Source organism: Dasypus novemcinctus, chromosome 13, assembly GCF_030445035.2.
Source record: "Dasypus novemcinctus isolate mDasNov1 chromosome 13, mDasNov1.1.hap2, whole genome shotgun sequence".
Classification (NCBI taxonomy): Eukaryota; Metazoa; Chordata; class Mammalia; order Cingulata; family Dasypodidae; genus Dasypus; species Dasypus novemcinctus.
The window spans coordinates 112,777,470-112,804,297 of NC_080685.1; the positions used below are offsets into that span (position 1 = coordinate 112,777,470).

The 26,828-nt window shown below is 41.5% G+C and overlaps 1 protein-coding gene across 1 annotated transcript in view; it reads left to right on the forward strand.

Moving 5' to 3' along the window:
* The window catches only part of DNAH14 (dynein axonemal heavy chain 14), a 499,447-nt gene that overhangs the window by 415,244 nt on the left and 57,375 nt on the right, over nucleotides 1-26,828 (forward strand). The window contains exons 67-73 of the mRNA XM_058275282.1: nucleotides 12,695-12,835; nucleotides 14,227-14,442; nucleotides 15,543-15,773; nucleotides 16,051-16,172; nucleotides 19,110-19,354; nucleotides 26,073-26,506; nucleotides 26,586-26,784. Coding sequence (XP_058131265.1) covers nucleotides 12,695-12,835; nucleotides 14,227-14,442; nucleotides 15,543-15,773; nucleotides 16,051-16,172; nucleotides 19,110-19,354; nucleotides 26,073-26,506; nucleotides 26,586-26,784 — 1,588 coding nt within the window. The remainder of the gene's footprint in view (nucleotides 1-12,694; nucleotides 12,836-14,226; nucleotides 14,443-15,542; nucleotides 15,774-16,050; nucleotides 16,173-19,109; nucleotides 19,355-26,072; nucleotides 26,507-26,585; nucleotides 26,785-26,828) is intronic.

The window sequence follows — 26,828 nt, forward strand, 5'->3', positions numbered from 1 at the left end:
ACACAATGGCCTATATTCATCACTGCAGTATCTTTGACCTTGAGTGAGGCCATTGAAAGATCACACAGCCTTTTTCCAAGTACACAGCCACCAAGTAGGACTGGTGGAGATGAGACAGGAAAAGGCTAAAGAAGGAAAGTAATCCTGTGCACCTGACAAACAGAAAGATCAAAATCCAAGGCAGTCTACTAGAGTATCAGGAAATTCTTAAGAATCAAAAGTGAAAGCATAAAACTTACAGGTAATGCTGGCCATCATCATAATGGGCCAAGAATATTGTAGCTTGTGACTTCCTGAGTTAGAAAATGCCATATACAAAAATTTAAATGGAACGTATTACTTTTGCCAGTTGACAGCCCACCCCAATGGAAACTGATTTGGGGGGTGGGTAGGGAAGGAGGGTGGTAAAGGAGAATAAGATATGGTTGGGAAAAGTAATTACATGAGTAGTATTTTTGTTGCTATGATAAACTTTGCATTTAAACTTTGTAAAAGTCCATTAGCTGCCAAAAGGGAATAAGGAATAAATTTCCAAAAATGTAAAATTTCTTTTAGAGAAGTTTCAGAATCCAAAGAGTAATTTACATGAAAAGCTGTACGAAAGCAGTTAAAAGTCCATTCAAAAAACTTATTCCACTTGCATCAACTTAATACACATGTTCTTAACAATTATGCTTGGATTGTTCATGAAAATTCCATAAGACATTAAACAAAGCTAACCATCATCAAGTTATTACCTTGTTAACTATTTTTACAGTACATACATGTTAGACTAGTATCAAAAAAAATCACAAAAGCAAAAAACCTAAAAAAGCATTTTTTTTGTTTTACTGCTATGTTTGATATACATGAAGTAATGGATATCAAGCAACTCATTTTTATTGCGTTACTTGTACATTTGTCCATAGACTGCCTAAAATATTTAAATACAAATAAAATGAGTGTAGCAAAAATAATGAAAGTAAACATCAGGTAATTTTACAAATAATGGAACATGAACCATTTCTGCCTTCTCCAGAGTAAACTGGGTCACAACTTTTGTCTAAGGAAACTCTTCTGCAGCTGTAGTCGAAGGTGTGTACATTGAGATTGTGTATTCTGCAGATACACATGATTTAACATGTAATATCCATGGGATATCAGTTTCCACCACAGCCTTGAAGGTACTACAACCTTAAAGTACCCACAATAACTATATTGTGACTGGAGCCAATCATCCCTTTTACCCCACGCCCCCACCAGGACAAAACAGTTTGCGGGCAGTTTTCTTTGCTTACACATGGAAGCCGTTTTAACACTGGTTCTTGTGAAGCATCAGTGTACCAAAAGTACTAAGCCAAACATTTATAACTTGTATAAAATTTTCACATCCCCATATTGGCCACCTCAATATGAAAACACAACTCCCTAAATGTTGCCTGGCTCTATTCCCCTAATAGTAAACATAAAAAACACGTGGGAAATACAGAAATCCCAATAAAAGTAACATAAACCTGTCATAAATCATAAACAAAATATTATTTGTGGAACAGCAAGGATGGCAAATGGTCTACTGTGTAAATTTTAGAATGAGGCAGGCAAAGTTGGAAGGTCAGTTAATTTTCCCCTCCTTCTCCTGCTTCAGCTTCATCTCCTTGGGTATCTGATGTCCACATGTCAAGTTGTCTCTCAGTAATTGCATAATCAGCGTGTTGTCTTTGTAGAACTCTTCACTTAATCTTCCAGTTCAGCAATAACTTCATCAAAAGCTGTCTTTGCAAGAGAGCAGGCTTTCTCTGGGGAGTTCAGAATCTCAGAATGCAGAAAAGCTAAGGGACAGACCCAAGATGCTAGAATGCGTTGGTTGTATCTCCTTTCTGCTGATTTCACATGCTTCTTGGTGTGCCTGTTGTGCCTGATGCACCATCCCCTTCTTGTCATCACCAGCAGAAACCTCAGCCAAATGACAGTAGTGGTCTCCTTGCATTTTCAAATAGAAGACTTTTCTCTCTGGGTATGAGGCACTGGGGATCAAGAACTTTTCCAAAAGAGACAGCATATCACTGCAGATATCCATCTCAATTTTCTCTCTGGATTCTCAAGCCATCTGCTGTTTTTTTCCAATACCTTCAGCCTTTAGCTCAATACTTGAGACGACCCTCCAGGATGACCTACAAGCTCTTAAAACATTTTTATAAGCAACGGAGAGAAGATTCCTTTCCTCGTTGGATAATTCATCTCCTTGCTCAGTTACAGACGTCCTGCAGGCTGCCGTGTCATCACACTGCTCGGCCTGCTCATCCAGTTTGGCTGTCTGTACTGGCTCATTTTTATCCAGGCCTGGGTGTTCTGTGTCTGGAGTAGGTGGCCGCCGACAGACGGGGCTCAGCAGGCTCTGGGTAGCCGTGAGGCTGAGGCTGGCCTTGGAATTTTTTATTTTGGTGTCTTTACTTGATTCTTCTAATGTTCACAATGCTTTTTTAAATATAAGTTTTAAGTACTTTCAAGCATTTATCCAATAAATGTTTTTTTTATAATTTTGTAATTTTTTTGTTTTTATTAAATGGTAGGTCAGAGAAAGTTGAACTGTAAATTCCAGCCAGACCCTCCCTCACTAATACTCCACATTCCCTTCCAGCTGTCAACCACAGGCTTTGTGAGAAGTTTCTAGGACTTTAAATCATTGAACGCAAAGAAGTATATTTAAAATGTATACTTAAACACTTAATATTTATTTAATTGAGTTTAGAAGTTAATCCATTGGTTTTAAGCCCTTTAAGGAGGTTTTCTCCTCTCAGCTATGGACTCAACTTCCATTTTAAAAATAGGTCATTTTGTTTACCTGGGCTCTAATATAAAAAATATTTCCAGAAAACCTAGAGAACTTGAGGGAAAATAAATAATCCCAGAACTTATTAAATTGCATGATCATTCATCAAAAATTTGTCAAAAATGTTACCCTGGGTTATGTTTAACAGAGTAGACATTTCATGTGTTTAATTTTTTTTTTAATTGACTTTGTAATAATATTACATTAAAAATATATATGTGAGGTCCCATTCAACCCCACCCCCCCACCCCCCCCTCTCCCCCCCCAACAACACTCGTTCCCATCATCATGACACATCCACTGGATTTGGTAAGTACATCTCTGGGCACCTCTGCACCTCATAGACAATGGTTCACATCATGGCCCATACTCTCCTCCATTCCATCCAGTGGGCCCTGTGAGGATTTACAATGTCCGGTGATTACCTCTGAAGCACCATCCAGGGCAGCTCCATGCCCCAAAGACGCCTCCACCTCTCATCTCTTCCTGCCTTTCCCCATACCCATCGTCCACCATGTTCACTTTTCCCAATCCAATGCCACCTCTTCTATGTGGACATTGGATTGGTTGTGTCCATTGCACCTCTATGTCAAGAGGAGGCTCAGATTCCACATGGATGCTGGATGCAATCCTCCCATTTTCAGTTGTAATCACTCTAGGCTCCATGGTGTGGTGGTTGTCCTTCTTCAACTCCATCTTAGCTGAGTGTGGTAAGTCCAATAAATCAGATTGTAGGTGCTGGAGTCTGTTGAGGCTCAGGACCTGGCTATCACATTGTCAGTCCAGAGATTCAATTCCCCTAAATATATCTTAAACCCCAACGTTAACTGCACCTCCAGCACATTAGCATGAAAGTCTTATGAAGGGAGATCCCATCTGAGTCCAGATTCATCACACATAAACACCATTTCCAAAGAGGGGCCATCTGCCCTGGTAGTTAACCCCATCGGCCATGACCATAACTCTCATGGGTCTCTTTAGCCTTCAAAGGAACCAATATCTGGGGGTTGTATCTGCTTTATCTGTCTCTCTGACTCTGCTCAGTTGTGCATGAGGGCAATCCTTCTGCCAGCCTCCAGACTCTTTTTTAGAAACTCGTAGCCATATAAACTCATTTCTCCTTTCCATTTCCCCCTTACTATAGGTCAAACAGCATTTTAAAGTCATGGTATTTTCTGTAGACATGGATATTCTGCTGATCCGCATTGAACCTTCCATATAAGGTCCTTTTCCAGTTGCATCATCAGTTGGTATTTGATAGTGGTCCCTCGTTGCCAGGGAGGCTCATCCCCGGGTGTCATGTCCCACGCTGGAGGGAAGGCATTGCATTTACATGCTGAGTTTGGCTTCGAGACTGGCCACATTTGAGTAACATGAAGGCTGACAGGAGGAAATTCCCAGGCACAATGTTGCTCTAGGCCTTGTTCTTATTTTAGGTTTATCAGCTCACAAGCATAGTCATTAGCATCAGGGGCTCACTGTTGAACCCTCACTCCCTCCCGGTCCCCGCCGCTGTACCTGGGAGACTGTCGCTGCTCCCCTAGGGACCACGACAGAGCACTACTGGCCAGGAACCCAGTACCCCCCCTGCTGTGGTTTTTAATTGTTGCCACTATGAGTATATCCAATCATTACCATGCACCCTGGACATATGTTCTGTACAGCTCCCTGTCAGCCATATATCACCTGTCATTGGTATCCCATACCAGTATCCCTCCATTGCCATTGTTGAAACACTCTGTGATCCAGAACTCCCCGAAATTTGAAGCCCAATATAATGTCATGGTCCCTTACTAGGGAATGGCATATAGCGATGGGTTTAAAGGATAGATAAAGAACTTGGATAAAGTTAGATAAAGAACTTAGATAAAGAATGTTGACTTGAAAAAATTCCACATCCTATCCTTTTTTTTTTTTTTTTTCCCCCCCTAATTATTCAGCATTTCTTCACAGGAGTCCTAGACCACAGCAATGTATATATATAATATACAGCACTCCCATACATCCACCACAAAACCTTTTTCCTTCCACAGCGATACTCTTACACCCTATTCACATCATATTTACTTAAGGTGATGTACAGAGTCTGAGATATTAGCTTTCTAACAAGGTAATATCTGTGCTTACATTATGGTGCATACTTTAGGATACACAGTTCTTTACATTTTTAGTTATCCTATGTTTTACATTATGGTTTACATTATCAGTCTGTCATCTCCTATATGTTATGGTGTAATATTACATGTTTTATATCCATCCTTGTGTACTCTCAAGAAACTCCTCTCTTGCCCCCCATTTACTTTGGTTCCACACATTTAACGTCCATTTTCCCTTCCACCTTGGTGCCCACCGTGACAGCCAACCTCCGTTTCCTAAGGAACCACTTCCAGAGATAGATGGAATAGTGTTCAGGGCCTAACTTGCTCAACTGCCCCAATGCCCTGGGAGCCACCCTTTCTCTCGAGGGATACAGTTCCCTCTATTTGGTGGCATTAGTCCTCCCCAGGATGTGGGTCCACCCCCACTCTCACTACTTGGGATTCTACCCCATGGTGTCACCCACTCTGGCAGAATGAGCATTTAGACATTCCCCAGGAGCCCGTCCTGTATCAGATCCTCCCCTCCGAGCATTCTAAACAGGTAACCCTCTTTATTATATTTTGATATGATTTTCTCGGCATTTTACTCTCCACCACCTCCTGACCCTCTCCTGTGTTCGTATGCTACCCCTCCCTCCCCCCACTTTTGGGCAACGTTACCCAACCGTCCCTCCCCAGCCACCCTCAAACCCGTAAAGCCCCAACCAAAGGCAACCCCTTGCCCCCATTTTATCTCTTCTTTGTGTTCATACTTACCACCATCTCGTCTTAAATTCCACCCCTGCAGACATCGGCTCATATCCTTCCTCCACCCTCCGATTTCCTGTAAGCCTATCGTTCAGTCTCTTGCTATCTAGGGCAGCTTGTTTATTTCATATCATTGAGGTCATGTAGTATTTGTCCTTCAATGTCTGGGTTGCTTCACTCAACATAAGGTTCTCAAGATTCATCCATGTTATCACATGTGTTTGTAGTGTGTTTGTTCTTACAGCCGAGTAGTATTCCATTGTGTGTATATACCACATTTTATTGATCCACTCATCTGTTGATGGGCATTTGGGTTGATTCCAACTTTTGGCAATAGTGAACAATGCTGCTATGAACATTGGTGTACATATATCGCTTTGTGTCCTTGTTTTCAGTTCTGCTGGGTATATACCCAGCAGTGGTATTGCTGGGTCATATGGCAAATCTATGGCTAGTTTTTTGAGAAACCGCCATACTGTCCTCCAGGATGGTTGGATCCTTCTGCATTCCCACCAGCAGTGGATGAGTGTTCCCCTTCCTTCACATCCTCTCCAGCACTTGTATTCTTCTGTTTTTTTCATAGCTGCCAATCTTATGGGTGTAAGATGGTATCTCATTGTAGTTTTGATTTGCATTTCCCTGATAGCTAGAGATATGGAACATTTTTTCATGTGCTTTCTTGCCGTTTGTATTTCTTCTTCAGAGAAGTGTCTGTTTAAGTCTTTTTCCCATTTTTTAAATGGGTTGTTTATCTTTTTATTTTCAAGGTATAGGAGTTCTTTATATATGCAAGTTATAAGTTTCTTATCAGATATATGATTGCCAAATATTTTCTCCCACTGTGTGGGCTCCCTTTTTACTTTCTTGACAAACTCCTTTGAGGTGCAGAAGGCTTTAATTTTGAGGAAGTCCCATTTATCTATTAGTTCTTTTGCTGCTCGTGCTTTTGGTGAGATATTCATAAATCCATTTCCTATTACAAGGTCCTGTAGATGTTTCCCTACACTGCTTTCTAAGGTTTTTATGGTCTTGGCTCTTATATTTAGGTCTTTGATCCATCTTGAGTTGATCTTTGTATAAGGTGTGAGATGGTAATCCTCTTTCACTCTTCTACATATGGCTATCCAGTTCTCCAGACACCATTTGTTGAATAGGCCACTCTCTCCCAATTGAGAGGATTTGGTGGCTTTATCGAATATTATGTGGCTGTATATATGAGGTTCTATATCAGTGCTTTCAATTCGATTCCATTGGTCTTTGTGTCTCTCCTTGTGCCAGTACCATGCTGTTGTCACCACCGTAGCTTTATAGTATGTTTTGAAGTCAGGTAGTGTGATTCCTCCAATTTCGTTTTTCTTTTTCAGTATGTCTTTGGCTATTCGGGGTCTCTTTCCTTTCCAAATAAATTTCATAGTTAGTTTTTCTAGTTCCTTAAAGAATGCTGCGTTGATTTTTATTGGGATTGCATTGAATGTGTAGATCAGTTTTGGTAGGATAGACATCTTAATAATGTTCAGTCTTCCTATCCATGAACAAGGAATAGTCTTCCATTTATTTAGGTCTTCTTTGATTTCCTTGAACAATCTTGTATAATTCTCGTTGTATAAGTTCTTTACCTCTTTAGTTAAATTTATTCCTAAGTATTTGATTTTTTTATTTACTATTGTGAATGGTATTTGGTTCTTGATTTCCTCCTGATCTTGCTCATTATTGGTGTACAGAAATGCTACTGATTTGCGCATTGATCTTATAACCTGCGACTTTACTAAACTCATTTATGAGTTCTAGAATCTTCGTTGTAGATCTCTCAGGGTTTTCTATGTATAGGATCATGTCATCTGCAAATAATGAAATTTTGACTTCTTCCTTTCCAATTTGAATGCCTTTTATTTCTGGTTCTTGCCTCAGTGCTCGTGCAAGTACTTCTAAGACAATGTTAAATAGGAGCGGAGACAGTGGGCATCCTTGTCTTGTTCCTGAGTTTAGAGGGAAGGAGTCTAGGATTTCTCCATTGTAAACAATATTGGCTTTAGGTTTTTCATATATACTCTTTATCATGTTCAAAAAATTCCCTTGTATTCCAATCTTTTGGAGTGTTTTTATCAAGAAAGGGTGCTGTATTTTGTCAAATGCTTTTTCTGTATCAATAGATATAATCATGTGATTTTTTTCCTTCAATCTGTTTATATGGTGTATTACGTTGATTGATTTTCTTATGTTGAACCATCCTTGCATACCTGGAATGAATCCCACTTGGTCGTGGTGTATAATACGTTTAATGTGTTGTTGAATACGATTAGCAAGTATTTTGTTAAGTATTTTTGCGTCTAGGTTCATTAGAGAAATTGGTCTGTATTTTCCTTTCTTGTGATGTCTTTGTTTGGCTTTGGTACTAGGGTAATGTTGGCATCATAGAAGGAGTTGGGTAATGTTCTTTCTGTTTCGATGTTTTGGAATAGTTTCAGCAGGATTGGTGTCAGTTCTTTCCGGAATGTTTTGTAGAATTCACCTGTGAAGCCATCTGGCCCTGGGCTCTTCTTAGTTGGGAGGTTTTTGATAACTGATTCTATCTCTCTGCTTGTGATTGGTTTGTTAAGATCATCAATTTCTTCTTTCGTCAATATGGGCTGCTTATGTGTTTCTAGGAATTTGTCCATTTCCTCTAGATTGTCATTTTTGTTGGAATATAGTTTTTCAAAATATCCTCTTATGATAGTCTTTATTTCTGTGGGGTCAGTGGTGATATCGCCTTTCTCATTTCTTGTTTTGTGTATTTGCATCTTCTCTCTTTTTTTCTTTGTTAGTGTTGCTAAAGGTTTGTCAATTTTGTTAATCTTCTCAAAAAACCAGCTCTTGGTCTTGTTTATCTGTTCAAGTGCTTTCTTATTTTCTATTTCATTTAGTTCTGCTCTTATCTTTGTTATTTCCTTCCTTCTTCTTCCTGTTGGGTTACTTTGTTGTTGTTTTTCTAATTCCTTCAAATGTGCAGTTAGTTCTTCAATTTTTGCTCTTTCTTCTTTTTTGATATATGAATTTATGGCTATAAACTTCCCTCTCAGTACTGCTTTTGCTGCATCCCATAAATTTTGGTATGTTGTGTTATCATTATCATTTGTTTCAAGGTAGTCATTGATTTCTTTTGAGATTTCCTCTTTGACCCACTGTTTTTCTAAGAGTGTGCTGTTTAATTTCCAAATCGTGGTGTGAAATCTGGGCTTCTGTCCCTTGCAAATCTCCAGCTTGACTCCACTGTGGTCAGAGATAATGTTTTGTATGATTTCAATCTTTCTGAATTCGTTCAGCCTTTCTTTGTGGCCTAGCATATGATCTATCTTGGAGAATGATCCATGTGCGCTTGAGAAAAATGTATATCCTGCTGTGTTTGGGTGTAGCGATCTATATATGTCTATTAGATCGAGCTCCTCTAATATACTATTCAGATGTTTTGTTTCTTTGGTGATTCTCTTTTGAGATGTTCTGTCCAGAGTTGATAGTGGTGTATTAAAATCCCCCACTATAATTGTAGATGTATCTATTCTTTCACTTAGTTTTTCCAGCATTTGCCTGACGTATTTAGAGGCACCCTTGTTAGGGGCATAGATATTTATGATTGTTCGATCTTCTTGACAGATTTTCCCTTTCACTAAAATGTAGTATCCTTCTTTGTCTCTCACAATTGTTTCACATTTAAAGTCTATTTTGTCTGATATTAATATAGCTACTCCTGCCTTTTTTTCGTTATTGTTAGCTTGTATGATTGTTTTCCAGCCATTCACTTTCAATCTCCATGCGTCTCTGGGTCTAAGATGTGTCTCTTGTAGACAGCATATGGATGGGTCATATTTCCTTATCCATTGTCCCAGTCTGAATCTTTTGATAGGTGAGTTTAATCCGTTGACATTCAGTGTTATTACTATCAAGGAATTATTTGTGTTAGCCATATTTTGATTGGATTTGTGTTTGTCATATTTTGTTTGTATATTTTTTTTTTTGTCTTTTTTGTTGTTGTTGTTGGTCTTATACTCTCCTCCAACTTTGCCTTTCCTGTTTTTTCCTTTCTTCCTGCAGAACTCCCTTTAGAATTTCTTGAAGGGGAGGTTTCTTGTTGGTATACTCTTTCAGTTTCTGTTTGTCTGTGAATATTTTGAACTCTCCATCATGTTTGAATGCTAGTTTAGCTGGATAGAGTATTCTTGGTTGGAAGTTTTTCTCCTGTAGTACCTTGACTATATCATACCACTGTCTTCTTGCCTCCATGGTTTCAGAAGAGAAATCAGCACTTAATCTAATTGAGCTTCCCTTGTATGTGATGGTTTTCTTTTCTCTTGCTGCTTTTAGGATTTTCTCTTTGTCTTGAGCCTTGGATAATTTGATAAGTATATGTCTTGGGGTGGGCCTGTTGGGGTTTATGACTTGTGGAGTGCGCTGTGCTTCTTGGATATGTACATCTGTCTCTTTCAGTAGATTTGGGAAGTTTTCAGCCATTATTTCCTGCAACACTCCTTCTGACCCCTTTCCCTTCTCTTCACCTTCTGGAATGCCTATAATACATATGTTTGAGCGTTTTGCATTGTCATTCAGGTCCCTAAATCCTAATTGGATTTTTTCTATCTTCTTATTGACCCCTTCTACTATCTGTTTGATTTCTGATGTACTGTCTTCCACATCACTAATTCTCTGCTCTGTCTCTTCTAGTCTGCTGATATTTGCTGCAAGTGTATTTTTGATTTCTTGAACTGTGGTGTTCATTCCCATCATATCTGTTATGTTTTTGCGTATGTCTGCAATTTCCCCTCCAAGTGATGTCTTCAAGTTGTTAACCTCTTTCATTACTGCATCAAATTTGTCGGTGATAAATGTTCTGAGTTCTTTCATTGCTTGTGCCAAGTTTTGCTCCCCTTCGTGATTATTGGTTTGTTGATTGGATTCAGTCATGTTTTCCTGATTATTGGTTTGGTTTGTAGATTTTTGTTGCTTTCTGGTCATCTCTTTATTTTGACGAATTTAATCAGTTCCTTAGCTTCTTTGTCTGCTTTTGGAGGTTAATTAGTTGTTATTTTTGCATAGGTGTTATATCTTCTCTTTGTCACTTTTTTCTTCTTACTCAAGTTACCCACTGTGACCACTGCTAATCCACATTATACTGGAGGTTCTACTGCGACCAGGAGCTGCAGGACTACAGTCCCGAGAACCTGCGAGAGAGGCACAGGAAACAGCTGAACCTCATGTGTTTAATTAAATCACCGGACCATACACTTTAAGGTTTAAAGAAGTTACAAGATCATGACTGCCACGGGAGGAGTTTCTCAAGGAACCAAAACAGGGTAATGAGCAAGCAAATGAAACAGCAAAGTATATAAAAGAGAAAACAACTGAATAATTCTTGTGGGTGAAACATGAATAAATACCAAATCATTAGAGCAAGCACACTAAAAGGGTCTAAGGTGTATTTTTTTTTTAAAAATTGGATAAATATTTTACACCAGGATAACATCTTAAAAATGGGATGAGAAATTGCAAATCGCAAACTATATTCAAAAGGCACAATCATGCCTACACAGATAAGTTTATGCCACGTTCAGATCTCCATGCTCTGTAGTCCAGTATGCAAAGATTTTGAGAAGACATGAAAACCTTTCAAAATATAGACAGCAATATAAAGGCCAATAAGACTAAAGACTACAACACAAGAGGCAATATTAGGCGATTTATAATGACTTTTCAAACAGCTGTTGGGAAACGGTCATCAGGGTCAGCTCTCAAGGCTGAGACGTCGCAACAGGTGGAAGTTGATCAGGATTTTAAAAGATGCCTCGGATCTTCCTCCCTTAAGGACAGGGTTCAGTTCAGGCATGAGGGAAAGATGTGAGCCAAATCCCAGAGGCAAGAAAATTTAAGGGATGTTTGGGCAATGTGGAACAAACCAATCTGGATGACATATAATATTCCTGGAAAGCAGCAATAAAGGAAATTGAGTTTGGAGAGAAGTTTGGGGTCTAATTGTGGAGGCTGTTATTGACTGGCCTAAGACTTTGGACTGTATCCTTAGGCAATGATTTCTATGAGAATTCAACAAACACATTTGAGCAGGAGTGATAGCAGGATAAGTGGTCAATGAAGAAATTCTTTTATCAGAAATTCATGAAAATAAGACAACATGTTTTCTACTGACATGCTAGAAATAGTTTAATAGTTGCTTCACCCTGTAGGCCTGTGGTAAACTGAATTCTGTACCCCAGTGAAAGACATGTTCTTAGTCTTATTCCACACTCTTGTGGGTGTGAACTTATTGTAAATAGGACCTTTTAAAGACCTTGTTATTAGTAAAGGCATGGCCAACTGAATCAGGCTGGGTCTTAATCCATATTACTGGAAGCCTTATAAAGAGAAGACATAGGAAGCCAGAGGTTAGGGAGAGAGGGATGTGGGAAGGCATCAGAAACCAGGCGCGCAGGCCCGGGGGACAGAGGACCATGTGACAGGAGGTGCAAACCAGGGATGCTAGGACTGTGGCTAGCCAGCACCAGAACCCTACAGACGGGGGGAGTCTGGTCTATGCTTTGATTTTTGCCTTCTCGCCTCTGAAACCACAAAATAATAAATGCTTCTGGTTTAAACCCACCCCACTGTAGGATATTTGTCATGGCAGCCCGGCAAAATTTAATCACAGTCTAACTTCAAAAACTCACTAGGTCCTCTGGTATGGTCAGTGTATCAGGAGGGAAAAAATTTCAGCCATTTTCTTAGAGGAAGAATCTGGATATAATATAAAATTTTTCTGTGTGGAAATTCAGAAAATGATGGGTCTTCAAATGTTAGGATTGTAAGAAAGCCTTTTGAAAAAGGAAGATGACATTTAAGAGCAAGCTTCAATATCCAGGAATCATTTAATTACCATAATAAATGTGTTCATTGGTAATACTTTCTTTCCAGGATATAAAAACGAATTTGTTACCCACTATATTTATATAAATTACAGATAAATTCTTGATGCAAAACGAGAGTAATTTGTCTCAATAACAAATTAATTGTCTTTCAGATTGAAGAGCATCTGCTGTCTTTGCAGGCAACCTACAAAGATATTGTTGGTGAAAAAGAACTATTAGCAAATCGAAAAAATCTGGCGACCAGGCGCCTGCAGTGTGCATCTATTTTACTAACTGCCCTGGAAGATGAGAAGGCAGGACTTTCCTGGGTTTTATATCTATTCATATTTCATTGATTTCTACTGGTCTTGACAACCAACCCCCAAGATGTTATTTTCACTGCAAGCTATATCAAATACCTCCTAAAACTATCTTACTACCAGTTTCATTTTGAGATCAGTAGACAACCCTATTCAGATAAAGTAAAGGAATCCTGAACAAGTAGTCTTAAATCATAGGTAACAGACCACAAAGATTAGAAGTTATTTTCTCTGGTTCCTAAGGTGTCAACACACTTCCGTCTGAAAGAGGCCAAAATAAACCTTACAATGAATATATTCTAAGTTTTCCCTTCCAAGCACAGAATCAAGATAAGTGTATAAAGCGTAGGTGGAGTCAAAAGGGAGAGGACATCACTATGAAAGAAAAAAAAATTTATTTGCCTTGCCAATCTTCTGACCTCTGATCATCTCATCTTTTTATTTCTCCTGTGATCCCTAGCAAGGAGACTAGACTCACCTCAGCTATCTCAAGGAACATTACAAAATTCTCAAGATCATTTTAACTCAGTTTAATTGTTGAAATACTTATCATGGTACAGGCTTTTACAGGGCAGGGAGGAGTTTATGAGATCAAAACAAAGAGAGATTGCAGCCCTCAAAAGCTGATTGATATCCCTGAGAACCAAGTATATGTTGAAAAGCAGTGGAACATCAACATTATCCCAGATTCTAAGCTTCCAGAAGAAGGGTTCTTGTTCAACATGCTCTTTTCATTGAGCAGTCAAGCATGTGGGTGGTGGAAGAGGGAGGCAATACAGCATAGTGGCTTCGAACAGGGCTTTAGAGTCAGAGAATCTGGGTTCACATCCCAGCTACACCCCTCAGAAGCTTTGTGATCTTGAGCAAGTTGCTTAACTTCTCTAAGTTTCAGTTTCATCTTAAAATAAACTTAAAATGAAGTCAATGATATTTACTTAACAGGTTATTGAAAGTGTCAAATGAGATTTTCAAAGTAACATGTCTCATTAATAGGAAGGATTCAATAAACTGTTATTTTATTATCACATAACATTATACAATATTTAACACCATTATATATAATATGTCAATACCATTAATAATATATTATAGTGAATTGCTCTTTTAAAAATAATTACCCTGAGTCATTCCACAAAGGATTTGAAATGGCTGTCATAGCAAATATGATACATTTGACAAGTCCAGAAATAGGAAATAGTGTTCCCCTCCAAAGAAGTTCATTTTTAAATACAATCCATTATTAATTTTTATACAGCTACAACTTGAGAACAGTAATAGTAGTAACAGCAATAGATCCATCCTGGAAACACTGATTTAAAAAATGTCTCATAGTATTATATTTTGTATCAAATACCAACAACTAATTTTTTTATTTTAACATTTAGACTCGATGGCAAGAAACAATCAACCAAATGGACAACAAGTTAGCTGGAATTTTAGGTGATATACTTGTTTCAGCAGCATGCATTGTCTACAGTGGAGTGTTAACAGCAGAATTTCGCCAGTTGATTGTGAATAAATGGGGGAATTTTTGCACTGAAAACAGCATTCCATTGTCTTCCAACTTTTCTTTAATTGAAGTCATGTCACAAAAACATGAGGTAGTAACATATTTCTATCTAGTGGAGTGGCTGTTGTTGATTCATATTGTGTGTGCATTTTTTGATTTAGATATTTTTCCCAAATTGCTCTGAGAACATTGCCAAAATTTACCGTAAAATGGGTCACAAATCAAGTTTCAGCAAATGTCAAAGGAATGAAATCATACAGAGTATATTATCTGGCCAAAACACTATTAAACTAGAAGTCAATAATTAAAAACACTTTGAAAATTTCCATATTTTTGGAAATTAGGAAATATACTCCTATGCTAACCACAGGCTAAAAAAGAAATCAGAGGTGACAAAATGATGCATTGGTGAAAGATCTTCCTTTGCACTTGGGAACATAACAAGGAATGTCCACTACGTCCACTTGTATTTAACATTATACTGGAGATCCTACAGTACAGTAGGGCCCAAAAAAAAAAAAAGAAAAGAAAAGACGTACCAGACAGTGTATATATATATGCCTGTCAGGCAGTAGGTGCTCAATAGAATAGCTACTATTTTCTTGTATAATTCTATATATTATTGCCATTTCATGTATGTGTTTCTTATTTCTTCCATTAGAAGCCCAAGATCCTTGTAAATAAATACTTTATGGAGTGGATGTGGCTCAAGCAGTTGAGCGCCCACCTCCCACATGGAAGGTTCTGGGTTCAGTTCCCAATACCTCCTGGAAAAAAAAAATGCAAACAACGAGCAAAACAAATGGAAAAAAACAACTCAGGGGAGCCCATGTAGCTCAGTGCTTGAGCATCAGCTTTCCACATTCGAGGTCCCAGGTTCAATCCCCAGCTCCTGTACCTAAAAACAAAAACAAAATAACACTCAGTCTTATATTTCTCTTCTGTCTCCAAGAGCAACTTTCTTGGTAATGAGCTTTCTTAATGTCCTTCCTGATGGACAGAAAAATATAATTTAGTGAATGAGCCAAAAATGTCAGATCCAAGTTCCTTTACCTTGTTAATTTCCTTAGTTCTTTTAAAGATTATTTCATTTTCTAAAGGCAGGAATCCTTGGGGATCCTGTACGGTACTAAACATTGTGAAAAGGTTTATGAAAAAGAAGTTTAGAAAGCTCTGGTGTTTTCATTCCAGATCCGCCGGTGGCACGATCAGGGGCTACCGCTGGATCGGCTTTCAGCAGAAAATGCCATCTTGGTCAAGAACAGCCAGCAGTGGCCCCTGCTCATCGATCCTCACAAGCAAGCCCGCAACTGGATCCGGCGGATGGAAGGCTCGAGGCTGCAGGAGCTCTCCATCAAGGACAGCAGTTATACCCAAAAAATTGAAAATGCGATGAAAACAGGAGGGAGTGTCCTCTTGCAGGTATTTGGACAATATGGCCTAATTCCCTAATTCTAGATATTTTATGTACTCAGAATAAAGGCTGAACATTAAAGTGACAGGTGACTTTGAGAGAGCAAATATAATAAAGGGACAAATAAGTAATGTGAGCTTTCAATGTTAAATTCTCTCAAAGCTGCGCTTTGCTGGTATCCAGATTTTCAATAAGATTTAAATTTTTTAAAATGCTATGTTTTTTTTTCAACTAATTTATTTGTCTTAGGACGATTTTTTGCTTAATGTCTATTGGGTTTTTCAGATTGTCCCTGGCACATTACCTCCATGTTTAAAGGCAATTTTGAAGAAGGATGTCTTTCAGAAAAGAGGACAATATTTCATAAGGGTTGGTGATTCTGAGATTGAATACAATTCCAAATTTAGGTAATGTTTCTCACATTTGAATTGTCTATATTTTTAAAAAACCAATAATATTGTAGGTGCTGTAGTTCAATCCTGATAAGCTCCTACCTGGAGGAAAAATAGAGATTGCATTTTGCATGTTCTTTTTATTTTTATGTTGCCAGTAGCATCCATCAGTATACAGAATAGAGAATGGACTTTTATTCATCAAGTCATTTCAACCTGATGTTTTCCACACTGTGCCTGAGGAAACCTGTGGGTCTCACGATGTCTTCAGAGGTGGAGCAGAGACCGGACAAGCAGGAAACCCGGCCCCGCTTTATCCAGATAGTCTCTGTTTGATCTATGCCTAAAGTTTTATTTGGAGAGGGGGAAAAAGCTTCTTTTGCTTAAAAAAAAAATCCGTTTTTTTTAATCTACAGCAAAAAGGAGAGATTTTGCCTAGGAAGAAAAACACTGTATAACCACATTCCTAGCAGTAACCTTCCTCCGGGAAACCCACTCCACCATCAACATTACAAAGCACTGTTACATGGCCAAATTTAATTACCACAAAGATACAATTCCCAAAGGAACAAGACGGTTGAGTTGTCCAGACCTGTGCTTTCTTCCCTGAAAAAAAAAGCTGTGGGAAAATCAACTCACAATCAGAGTTTTGCTGGGAGAGCAGGTAACCACGCGGGGAATCAGAAGACGATTTTACTGTCTCCAGCCCGGTGCCCTTAAGCTCTCTGAAGGGCTTGACAGACTGACGCCTTATCCAGCCGTGCTGACTCCTAAATTTGTTGGTCTTTGCCTCGCCTCTGGTCGGGGCTGCAGTCTCTCACCAAATTCTTACTCCTCAGAATTCTCTCTTCCAGTGTCCTTCCTTTTGTGAATAAAAGTTTTCAAAGTGTGTTCCTCAAAACATCATTTCCAGGAATTCAATAGGTGTCACTCACCTATTTAAAAAGGAATCCTGTGATTTTTAAAAGCATTAGGTTAAACAAAATTAAACAGGGTTCTTTCCAGCAGGACTTAAAAACCTTTATTTACCAAACTCTCTCTTCTGAAAACAGTGTCTTAATACACTTGGGAAAACACTGCGCTAACCCATTCTTTTTTTCCCCCTCACTGGACCAATATGACTGATCAAGCAACAGCTCTAGCAATGCTATGGGCTTACATCCTCCTGAATTGCTAACCTTGTCTCCGTGTTTGGAAGACCTATGTTTGAGGAGGTGGAGGAGTGCAGCTATCTACTCTGTCACTTTCTGGTAAAGTGATACTAACAATTTATTTAGGAGGCAGGAATTATTCCTGCTTTATCAGGTTGTAATGAGGACTAAACAAGAGGCAAATCTAACCACGCCTCACCACTGCCTCTGGCACCACCCTGTTGCAGCCACCGTCATCTCTCACGTTTTCACTGGTCTCCTGCTCCAGCAAAGCCCACGTGCCCAGGCTATTCTCTGTTTAAAAAATAAATAAGATCATGTCACTCCTCTACTCAAATCTCTTTTGGCTTCTCACTCAGTCACAGTGAAAGTCTTTAAAATGACCCAACAGCAGGTCACAAAACTCCTACTATTTAACATTTTTTCTTTACTCTGTCCTACTGCTTAGACCAAATATAAAATGTACAGATTTTATGGTTGTATTTTTTTAGAGTCCTGAATAGCAAATGTTTTCACATAATATAAAATTGAGAACCTATCTTTTGTACAAGTTGGAATAACATTAAAAATTTAACCCTGTTTACTTTTAGGAAAAGTATTTTTTCCATTATAAAATAAATCAGTTTCATAATGTAGTAGTCTGCCAGAGGCGTGCTGATGCAAAGTACCAGAAATCTGTTGGCTTTTATAATGGAGGTTTATTTAGGGGGTAAAAGCTTACAGCCCCAAGGCCTTAAAAGCCCAGTTCAGGAGAAGCAGACTTGGCCTAACGGATAGGGTGTCCGCCTACCACATAGGAGGTCCGTGATTCAAACCCCGGGCCTCCTTGACCCGTGTGGAGCTGGCCCATGCGCAGTGCTGATGTGCGCAAGGAGTGCCCTGCCACGCAGGGGTGTCCCCTGCGTAGGGGAGCCCCACGCGCAGGGAGTGCGCCCCGTAAGGAGAGCCACCCAGCACGAAAGAAAGTGCAGCCTGCCCAGGAATGGTGCCGCACACACGGAGAGCTGACACAGATTCCTGTGCCGCTGATAAGGATAGAAGCAGTCACAGAAGAACACACAGTGAATGGACACAGACAACCAACAATCAGGGGGCAGAGCGGGGGGGGGGGGGGGGGGGGGGGGGATAAAAAAAATAAATAAATCTTTTTAAAAAAATGTCCAGTTCAAATCACCACAAGAGGTGCTTTCTCACCAAAGTCAACTACTGTTGATCCCAGTGTGTTGCCCTATGGTGAAGCAAGGTGGCTGCCAATCTTTGCCAGGTTTCAGCCTTCCTCTCTGGGCTTCCTCTTTCAGGCTCAGCTGCTCTGCTTTCTTCCCAATTGCAGCTGCAAGCTGGCATAGGGCTTGTCTCTTCGGGCTTTCTGTAGTGACCAGCTTTCTACCTAAATTCAGCCGTAAACTATCAGGCAAAATGGCTCATCTTTCCCTGGAGCCTCAGCAGTTTAAGCCTTCTCCTTTCTGTCACATGGCAGGATCAAAAATGACAGAGATCTCCTTTCCTATGTGTCTGACTCCATATGTGAGTCGCTTTATATCAGACACAGCAAGGGGGCAGGGACTCAACATGATCACCCCTTGCTGGTGTGGTCAAATCAAAAAGCCCTACGCTTAACAGGTAATCTAATCAAAGGCCCCTCAGTTGAATTTAATGCAGTCAAAGGGCATCATACTCAGAGGAGTAGATTAGTTTACAACATAATCTTTCTCTTTTGGGGATTCATAAAATAATTTCAAACTGCCGCACATATTTTCCTCTGTGTGTTCTTTGAATAACTGGTGCCTTTCTCGTGTTTTAGGTTTTACCTATCTACAGAAATAGCCAACCCCCATTTTCTTCCATCAGTTTATAACTTTGTTACTATGATCAACTTCATGGTAACATTCCAAGGTTTGCAAGATCAACTTTTATCTACTGTAGTATCTCAAGAAGCCCCTCATTTAGAAAATCAACATTTCCAATTATTGGAGAGTATTTCCTCTGATACTCTAACTCTTGAAGAACTGGAAGAAAAAACATTAAATTTACTGCAGAGAGCAGAAGGTAAGTCAAGATATTCAGTGATATTAAGAGAGGTTGATATATCTTTGTGAAGGACAGAGCCAGAAGTTATAAAGACGGTATTTTGAATTGGTACCAAAAATACCAGATCCCCATTTCCACAGATAACTAATTAATGAAGGTGAACCACCCCATTTCTAAAATTAAACATTGTAAAATTTGATATTCCTCAATTTCAACCTTTGCTTATGCTCATTATATGTTGGGACAATTATCATCAGATAATGGTAAAAGTGCTAAGAAAAATGTCGTAGGCTGGTTAAATTCTCTTCTTGACTCTTTGCCTGTATTTCAGGTACCTGACATTTGTTACATGTATCAAATTGAACTACGATTAATTTTCTTTACATATTACTAACTGAATATCTCATAATAGGACACAGTCCAGTGACTTACATGTCTACCATTAAAATAGCAGTAGAAATTATTTTCCTATTCACCACAAGAAATATCTAACAAACTATCATTTTCACAATTAAATTCAAAGAAACATAAACTCCTGGGGCACACTGATCTATCTGCCCCTAACTCATCTCTGATAAAATACTGTTTAGCTAATAATAGACTGATTTTCTATTTTACCTTTTGACTCACTGGGACTTTCAAGTATCTCAAGCACTTTATTTCTCCACTGTGGCTGAGCGAGAGGGTTTCGTCCTCGCTCAGGCCCAAGAGTCGGGGGGGCTTGCTCCTGCCAGGCAGCCGGCGGGGGGTGCTCCAAGATGGAGCACCGGTTCTCCAGGCGTCGGGGACGCGCGGTTAGGAAAGAACCACGGAGACCGCCTGAGCGCAGGAACAGGTCTGCTTTATTACGGAAGTACACTTAGCTATATAGGGTTGGGTAGAGGGAGGGGCGTGATGAAGGGAGGGTTGGCTAAGGGGCGGCTGTGGACAGGCTGAAGCTGATGGATAGACCTGAGGTAAGCAGTTACTGGGGAAGAGGGCAGATTGTGGGTTGGCAATATGGGCGGGACTGGCGGGAAGGACGGCGGGGGCTGGAAGGGGAGGAGGGGTGGAGAAAGGCGGCAACAATTGCTCCTTTTGTTTTTAAAAGGAAATAGAGGCAACAAGTTTTGGTGCGCACTGTGGGTGTGAATAACTCGGTGTGCGCAGCAACAAAAGACAAGGATTATGAGGAGGAGGAGGAAAAGGAGGTTATAAGGACGGGTACTGGAATAGGACGAGGACTGGCTGGCCGTGAGTGGACGACATAGCATCTGGCCAGGACGCATGTGCCCGCCATTAGGGTCGGCGCACGCCGGCGCCTGGCGCGTGCCGAGCCTTGCCAGCGAAACGGGCTCGTGATGTCCCCGGACCCCCCGCCCGAGGGGGAGGAACAGTTGGGGAGAAGTGAGGGGAGGAAGACAAGAAGCTATAGGCGTGCGGTCTGGAGTAGGTGGTGCGGGCGGAAGGGGCGAGGTGGACGGCTGGGGGGGGACTCAGCGGTGGCGAGGCGTTGGTAGTGGACTTGTACAAAGGAGCTGAACACTGCATTGGCTTGATCTTTGGCAAGGTGGACTATCCTTCTGATGGCCCAGGGGCCCACAGTGAGGGCTAAGAGGATAATGATAAGGGGGCCTAGGAATGGGAGCAGGTATGGGAGGAGAGAGATAGGTAATATCTTGATCGACCGCCTGCCGGAGGGCAAGGGCGGCGATCCCCGTGCCTGCTCCAGCGAGACCTAAAAGGGTGGCGACGGGAGGGGGCTGGGGTACAGAGTAGGGGGTAAGCGAGGCTTGGGGTTGTGGGAGCTGAGGGAGGCAGTGGCGAGGGGGGTGCCGGGCGAAGGAGCGGGCGAGGTGGAGTGGGGCAGGGAAGGGGGCTGTGCCTTTGGAGGATTGAAAATCTGATTTGGGCCCACTGGGGTGGAACGTGTGGGAATTGGCTCCTTTTTTATAGTGATAATGGCGCCGTAATCGTAGCCTACTGCATACAGGCGGGCTCCCCACATGTGGCCTCGTAACCAGAGGTCGGAGTTGGGGTCTTTGACTGTGAGTGTGATGGTGTTCCATCGAGTAGCATTACGCTGGAGAGTGAGGTATGGGTCTTTGTTAGGGGCGCTGGACCATCCGTGGGCGATGGTTTCACACCCCCAGGAAGGACAGTAATAGTGCATTGGGTCATGGCATCCTCTGGCGGAGGATGGGCACATGTAGAAACCTGTGGCAGCGGGGTTGTGTCCCCCCCACTCATAAGACGGAAGGTTCGTGCGTCCAGTGAGGTTGGCGACATCAGTAGTGAAAGAGGGGGCGGAGGCGGTTACATTCGAGGCGAGGAGCCTTTTTTGTTGCCAGAGGGAGAGGGTCCAATTGAAGGGCTGGTGACTCGGGTTGGCAGCGGCTGGGAGCACTCGCGGACGAAGTGGCAGGGCTGGCCGCACCGAAAGCAGACGGAAGTGGAGGTGGATGAAACAGCCATGGCAGACGCAAAGGCAGCGGTGAGCGTTTTGACTTGCGGGTCGACATCGCGACAAGCAAGGACCCACTCGTGCAGAGCTTTATCACGTATGGGAAGGACTACGGCTCGGAATGGCGCAAGGCATCCGTCTATGATAAGTTCTTTAGCCAGCGCAAACTGGGCGTCCTCACTAGAAATTTTCCGCTGGCAAGCTTCCAGGACGCGGGCGACAAATACTGAGAAAGTCTTATTAGAGTCTTGAAGCAGTTGCGTGAGCTTGGTGGGCTGCTTGGTGGAGACTAGAGAGAATGACCGCTGGACGAGGACTTTTACCCGATGCCAAAACCCTGGGTCAATTTCAAGATAAGAACGAGGGTTTGCATAATTGTTGGTACCCGTGTATGCGTCGGAGGGATCGAGGACGCCGGCTTGGGCATTCTCCACGATTTGCCGGTCAACAGCCGCTTGGTAATGGGCGCGCCATTCAATAAATTGACCGAGCGTCAGGATGGCACGGGCTAATGCAATCCAGTCATATGGGAGAACGAGTTGGGTCCCCAACTCCTCAAGTAGTTGCTGCACATAAGGGCTTCCAATTCCGTCTTCCTTTACAGCTTTGCGGAGGGTCCTGACCTCTTCCGCTGTAAAGGGTAGCCAAGTTTGGGGTTGCTGCGGCGTGGGCTGTGGATTCAGCGGATACAGCTAAGGGGTTTGAGGAGGCGTGGCACCGGGGACCGATGGAGCAGCCAGGGCAGGCGAAGGGCTATAGCCATACGGCGGTGGCAAGGGATAAGCGGAACACGGGTGAGAAAATGGCGGCTTAGCGGCTTCCGGGCGACAACAAAATGGCGGCAGGACCCTTCCGGGCGCCAGCAAAGATGGCGGAGCAGCCACATCCGGCAGCGGACAAGATGGCTCGAGGGGCACATCCAGTTTAGTGGAAGATGGCGACCATGCAGTTTCCGGGCCCGAACCGGATGCTGACTGGGCAGGCAGAGGCGGGTAGAGGCGGGAGGAGGACACCGGCGAAGAAGAAGCCGGATGCGCGCCATCTTGGGCAGAAGTGGGGGAAGAAGGCGGAAGTCCGCCATATTGGGAAGCGGCAGGAGTGGTTTCTGTCTGCTGCGGGGAGCTCGGGCGGGGAGGTTCGCGCTCGAGAGCAGCAGCACGTTGGTTAGACAGAGAGTCAGTGTCGGCGGGCTCATCGGGATCACAGTCTAGAGGCCGTTTGGGAGAAGCTTCATAAACGGCCTCAGTAGGAGCGCCAAGGAGGCAAGCGCGAATGGCAACGAGAACGGGTAAGAGGCCTGTTGGGAAGGTGTGTTTCTCGTGCTCCATGGCGGAGGTGACTCGATCAATGAGTCGTGAGTATGTGTCCGGGCTCCAGAGTTGGCAGGTGGCGAGCCACGGATTAAAAGGGAGCAAGAGATCCCAGAACTTTTGGAGCTGCCGCAAGGAGACGCGGACTCCATTGGCATCGAGCAGGGCAGCGAGGGCCCTGACCTGCGGCGCCTGACGCAATGACAAAGAGGCGCCCATGACGGGATAGGGACGGGACGACGGCGAGGGGTCCCTACCTGGAGAGGAGGACGATCACAGCAGCAGCAGCAGCAGAGAGGGGCCGGGGGAGGAGCCGCCACGTTGGGCGCCAGTTGTAGCAGAGCGTGAGGGTTTCGTCCTCGCTCAGGCCAAAGAGTCGGGGGGGCTTGCTCCTGCCGAACCGCCGGCGGGGGTTGCTCCAAGAGGGAGTACCGGTTCTCCAGGCGTGGGGGACGCGCGGTTGGGGAAAAACCACGGAGACCGCTTGAGCGCAAGAACAGGTCTGCTTTATTACGGAAGTACACTTAGCTATATAGGGTTGGGTAGAGGGAGGGGCATGATGAAGGGAGGGTTGGCTAAGGGGCGGCTGTGGACAGGCTGAAGCTGATGGATAGACCTGAGGTAAGCAGTTACTGGGGAAGAGGGCAGATTGTGGGTTGGCAATATGGGCGGGACTGGCGGGAAGGACGGCGGGGGCTGGAAGGGGAGGAGGGGTGGAGAAAGGCGGCAACACTCCACTAAGTATATGAATAGAAAATACATAGACTATGGAGCTTGTCTGTGGAATTTGTTCCTTTTTCCTTTTTAAAAAAATACAAATGCTCCGTGATTACCACCACAGACTTACTGAGTCAGAACTTCTACAGGTGGGGTCCTGGATTATATTTATTTTTAAATACACATAATTATAATGTTCACTGCTGATTAAATATTATTTGTCTAATCTAAAAGGCCCATGGTTGAGGAAGCAAGCCCAATATTGTCAGATCTTTCTGTTTTCCCATAAAAGCCAAATATCCAGACATTCACATGAAATTATGAGTTTTTCTAGAGTTCAAAGCTAATTCAAACTTTTTTTTAATTGTGCAAAATAAATAAAACACATGTTGAGGTCATAGTTGACCTCTAATTAGTTGTCCTCTAATTTGGGTCACCTGGTTTAAAGTCTTTTGCTCAGCTCTGATACTTTAGTAAAATGAATTAAAAACAATGTTTTAGGGGAGTGGGTGTAACTCAGTGGTTGAGTTCCTGCTTCCCATGTGTAAGACCCTGGTTTCAATCCCCAGGAACTCCTAAAAGGGGGGGGGGAGGGAGTTATCAATTTATCAACAACAGTAAACAAGAATATAATTTTTGAAATGAGAAAAAGTTTTGGTAGGTCATGGAGTAGCCATACCCCAGGAGCCTTAATAACCAAAAGGGAGAATTTTTAAAAAGAAAGGAAGTCAATAACTCAATTTTTGCAATCATATTTTAAACAGAGAGAGAGAACAAATGAGCAAATTCATTGTATCTTGTTAGAAATATGGGCAAATCCTCACTTAGAAGTATATTTGTTTGCTATGAAATGTTATATACTTGCACATTTATATGTGGAAGGGTCTGACTTTATTCCTTTTCTATTAGTTATTTTATGTGGACAAGATTCCTTTTTATTTTTCTTATAATAATAGAGCCATCAGCTTGTAACCATTTAGGAAGCAAAACAAGGACATCTAGGTATTATATAATAACACAGAGAGAGCACAACTGAGTAAACAAGACTCAAAATACAGCTATTACCATTTTATGAAACCACTCAGAAAACAAATGTCATATTTTGCTGTAAGATTTGCCTAACTTGCAGAAAAGATGGATTAAATGAGACAAATGAAAAGTTGTTTAATAAGAGAGCACATCTCAGAACACAATATTCTGTAATGCCTTTGTGTTGCTTATTCCCTTCCATTTGACCCCCACAGTAGATTCTGGGAATTTTTTTAAAAGACCTTTTACTAATAGTAGTTTTAACCCAAAAATTATACTTGGGGAAAAACCGTAAATAAATTAAACGACTGCTTGACTCTGCACATAATCTTTCCTCCTTCTTTCCAAGTTTTAATAATACAGATCATTCTTATTGATTCTTTGTAAATATTTTCTCTTTGCCGGTAACTCTGTCCACCCCCCACCCATTGCCCCCTACCCCATCCCCGGGGGATATGATGTGGTAAGGTGGAGGCCAGGAGAGGGCAGTCCACAGCTTAGGTCCAGACGTTACTTAGAAAACGTCGTCTGCAACAATAAGAATATGGGATCCAGGTGATGGAGTGCAGTAATTTAGTTCTTCCCTGCAGTGGTCATATCAGCCCGGAATATTGTGATTAGTTCTGATGCTACTTAGGATGGCGCTGTTCAAACTAGAAGTGTGTCCAGATATAAGCCGCAAGAACTGTTGAGCAAAATGGGAATGCTAGCCCATAAAATAGAAGACTTTACCTTCAAATATGAATTCTGCTTTAAATATTTTAAAAGTCCAATTATCATCTGTGTATTTAGAATAGTGTTTTTCAAAAGATGAGTTGCATCTAATTAGTGCATTGAGAAATCAATTTCATTGGTCATGATCAGGCTTATTTTTCAATAAAATAGAGTACAATAGAATACAAAATATAAGACTATATCACATGTAATAATGGCACTTACTATTTTCTGAAACTTTATTTCTATTTTCTATATGTACAAGTGGGTCACAATGTAAAATGTATGGGCCAGTTACTATGTGCAGTCCACAAACACTTAAGTAACATAAAGAAGGGATGGAGGGAGTAGGAAGGGGGCGTGTGTGCCATTAATCAAACTTATCTCCATGTACGAGCCCATCTTCAATATAAAATCAATAAAAAGCCAACAGTAAAAGCTCTTCTATAAAGTGTGCAAAATGAAGAAACAGCCATTTTTCATTACAATGGTTTTATTTAAATTCACTTTGGTTTGTTTCTAGGATGCATATTGGATGATGAAGATCTTATAGACATCTTAAACAAATCCAAAATGACTTCAAATGAAGTTAAACGGCACATTGAAGCAACAAAAAAAGCGGAAAGTGAAATTCAAGCAACACGTGAGAAGTATCTCCCCATTGCCACTCGGGGCGCCCTGCTCTACTTCCTAGTGACTGACCTTCCTCAAATCCACCACATGTACCAGTTTTCCCTAGACTGGTTTCATCAGGTTTTTGTTTCGTCAGTAATTCCCAAAAGCAAAGCACAAAAACGCTTTCACACAGCTTCTAACATACTAAGGGAGACAATATCTATGAAAAGAGCTGATAAACTTGCAACTCTCTCAGCAAAATGCCACTTAAAAAGTGAGAAAACTTCCCTAGACAGGCATATTAAAAATGCAATAGATGTCCTGACAAGGAATATTTTTAAGGTGAGATGTTTTTTAATGTGAATTTGGCAGACTTATTTAATCTAGCTGAGTTAGTCTAATAGTTATATTTTCCCTACAGGTGGTCTCTTCAGCTCTATTTAAACAACATAAACTTTGCTTCTCCTTCCGCCTTTGCACAGCAATAATGCAAAATAATGCTAATAAAAGTCTAAGGCAGGATGGCATTGGATCCCTATCAGATGAAGAATGGAACATCTTCTTATACTCTGACATACTGACAGATATTAAAGGTGTAATGCCACAGCCTAAACTTAATAGTAAGTAAAAGTAATAATTCTGGATTTAGTAAAAAGCCACTAAA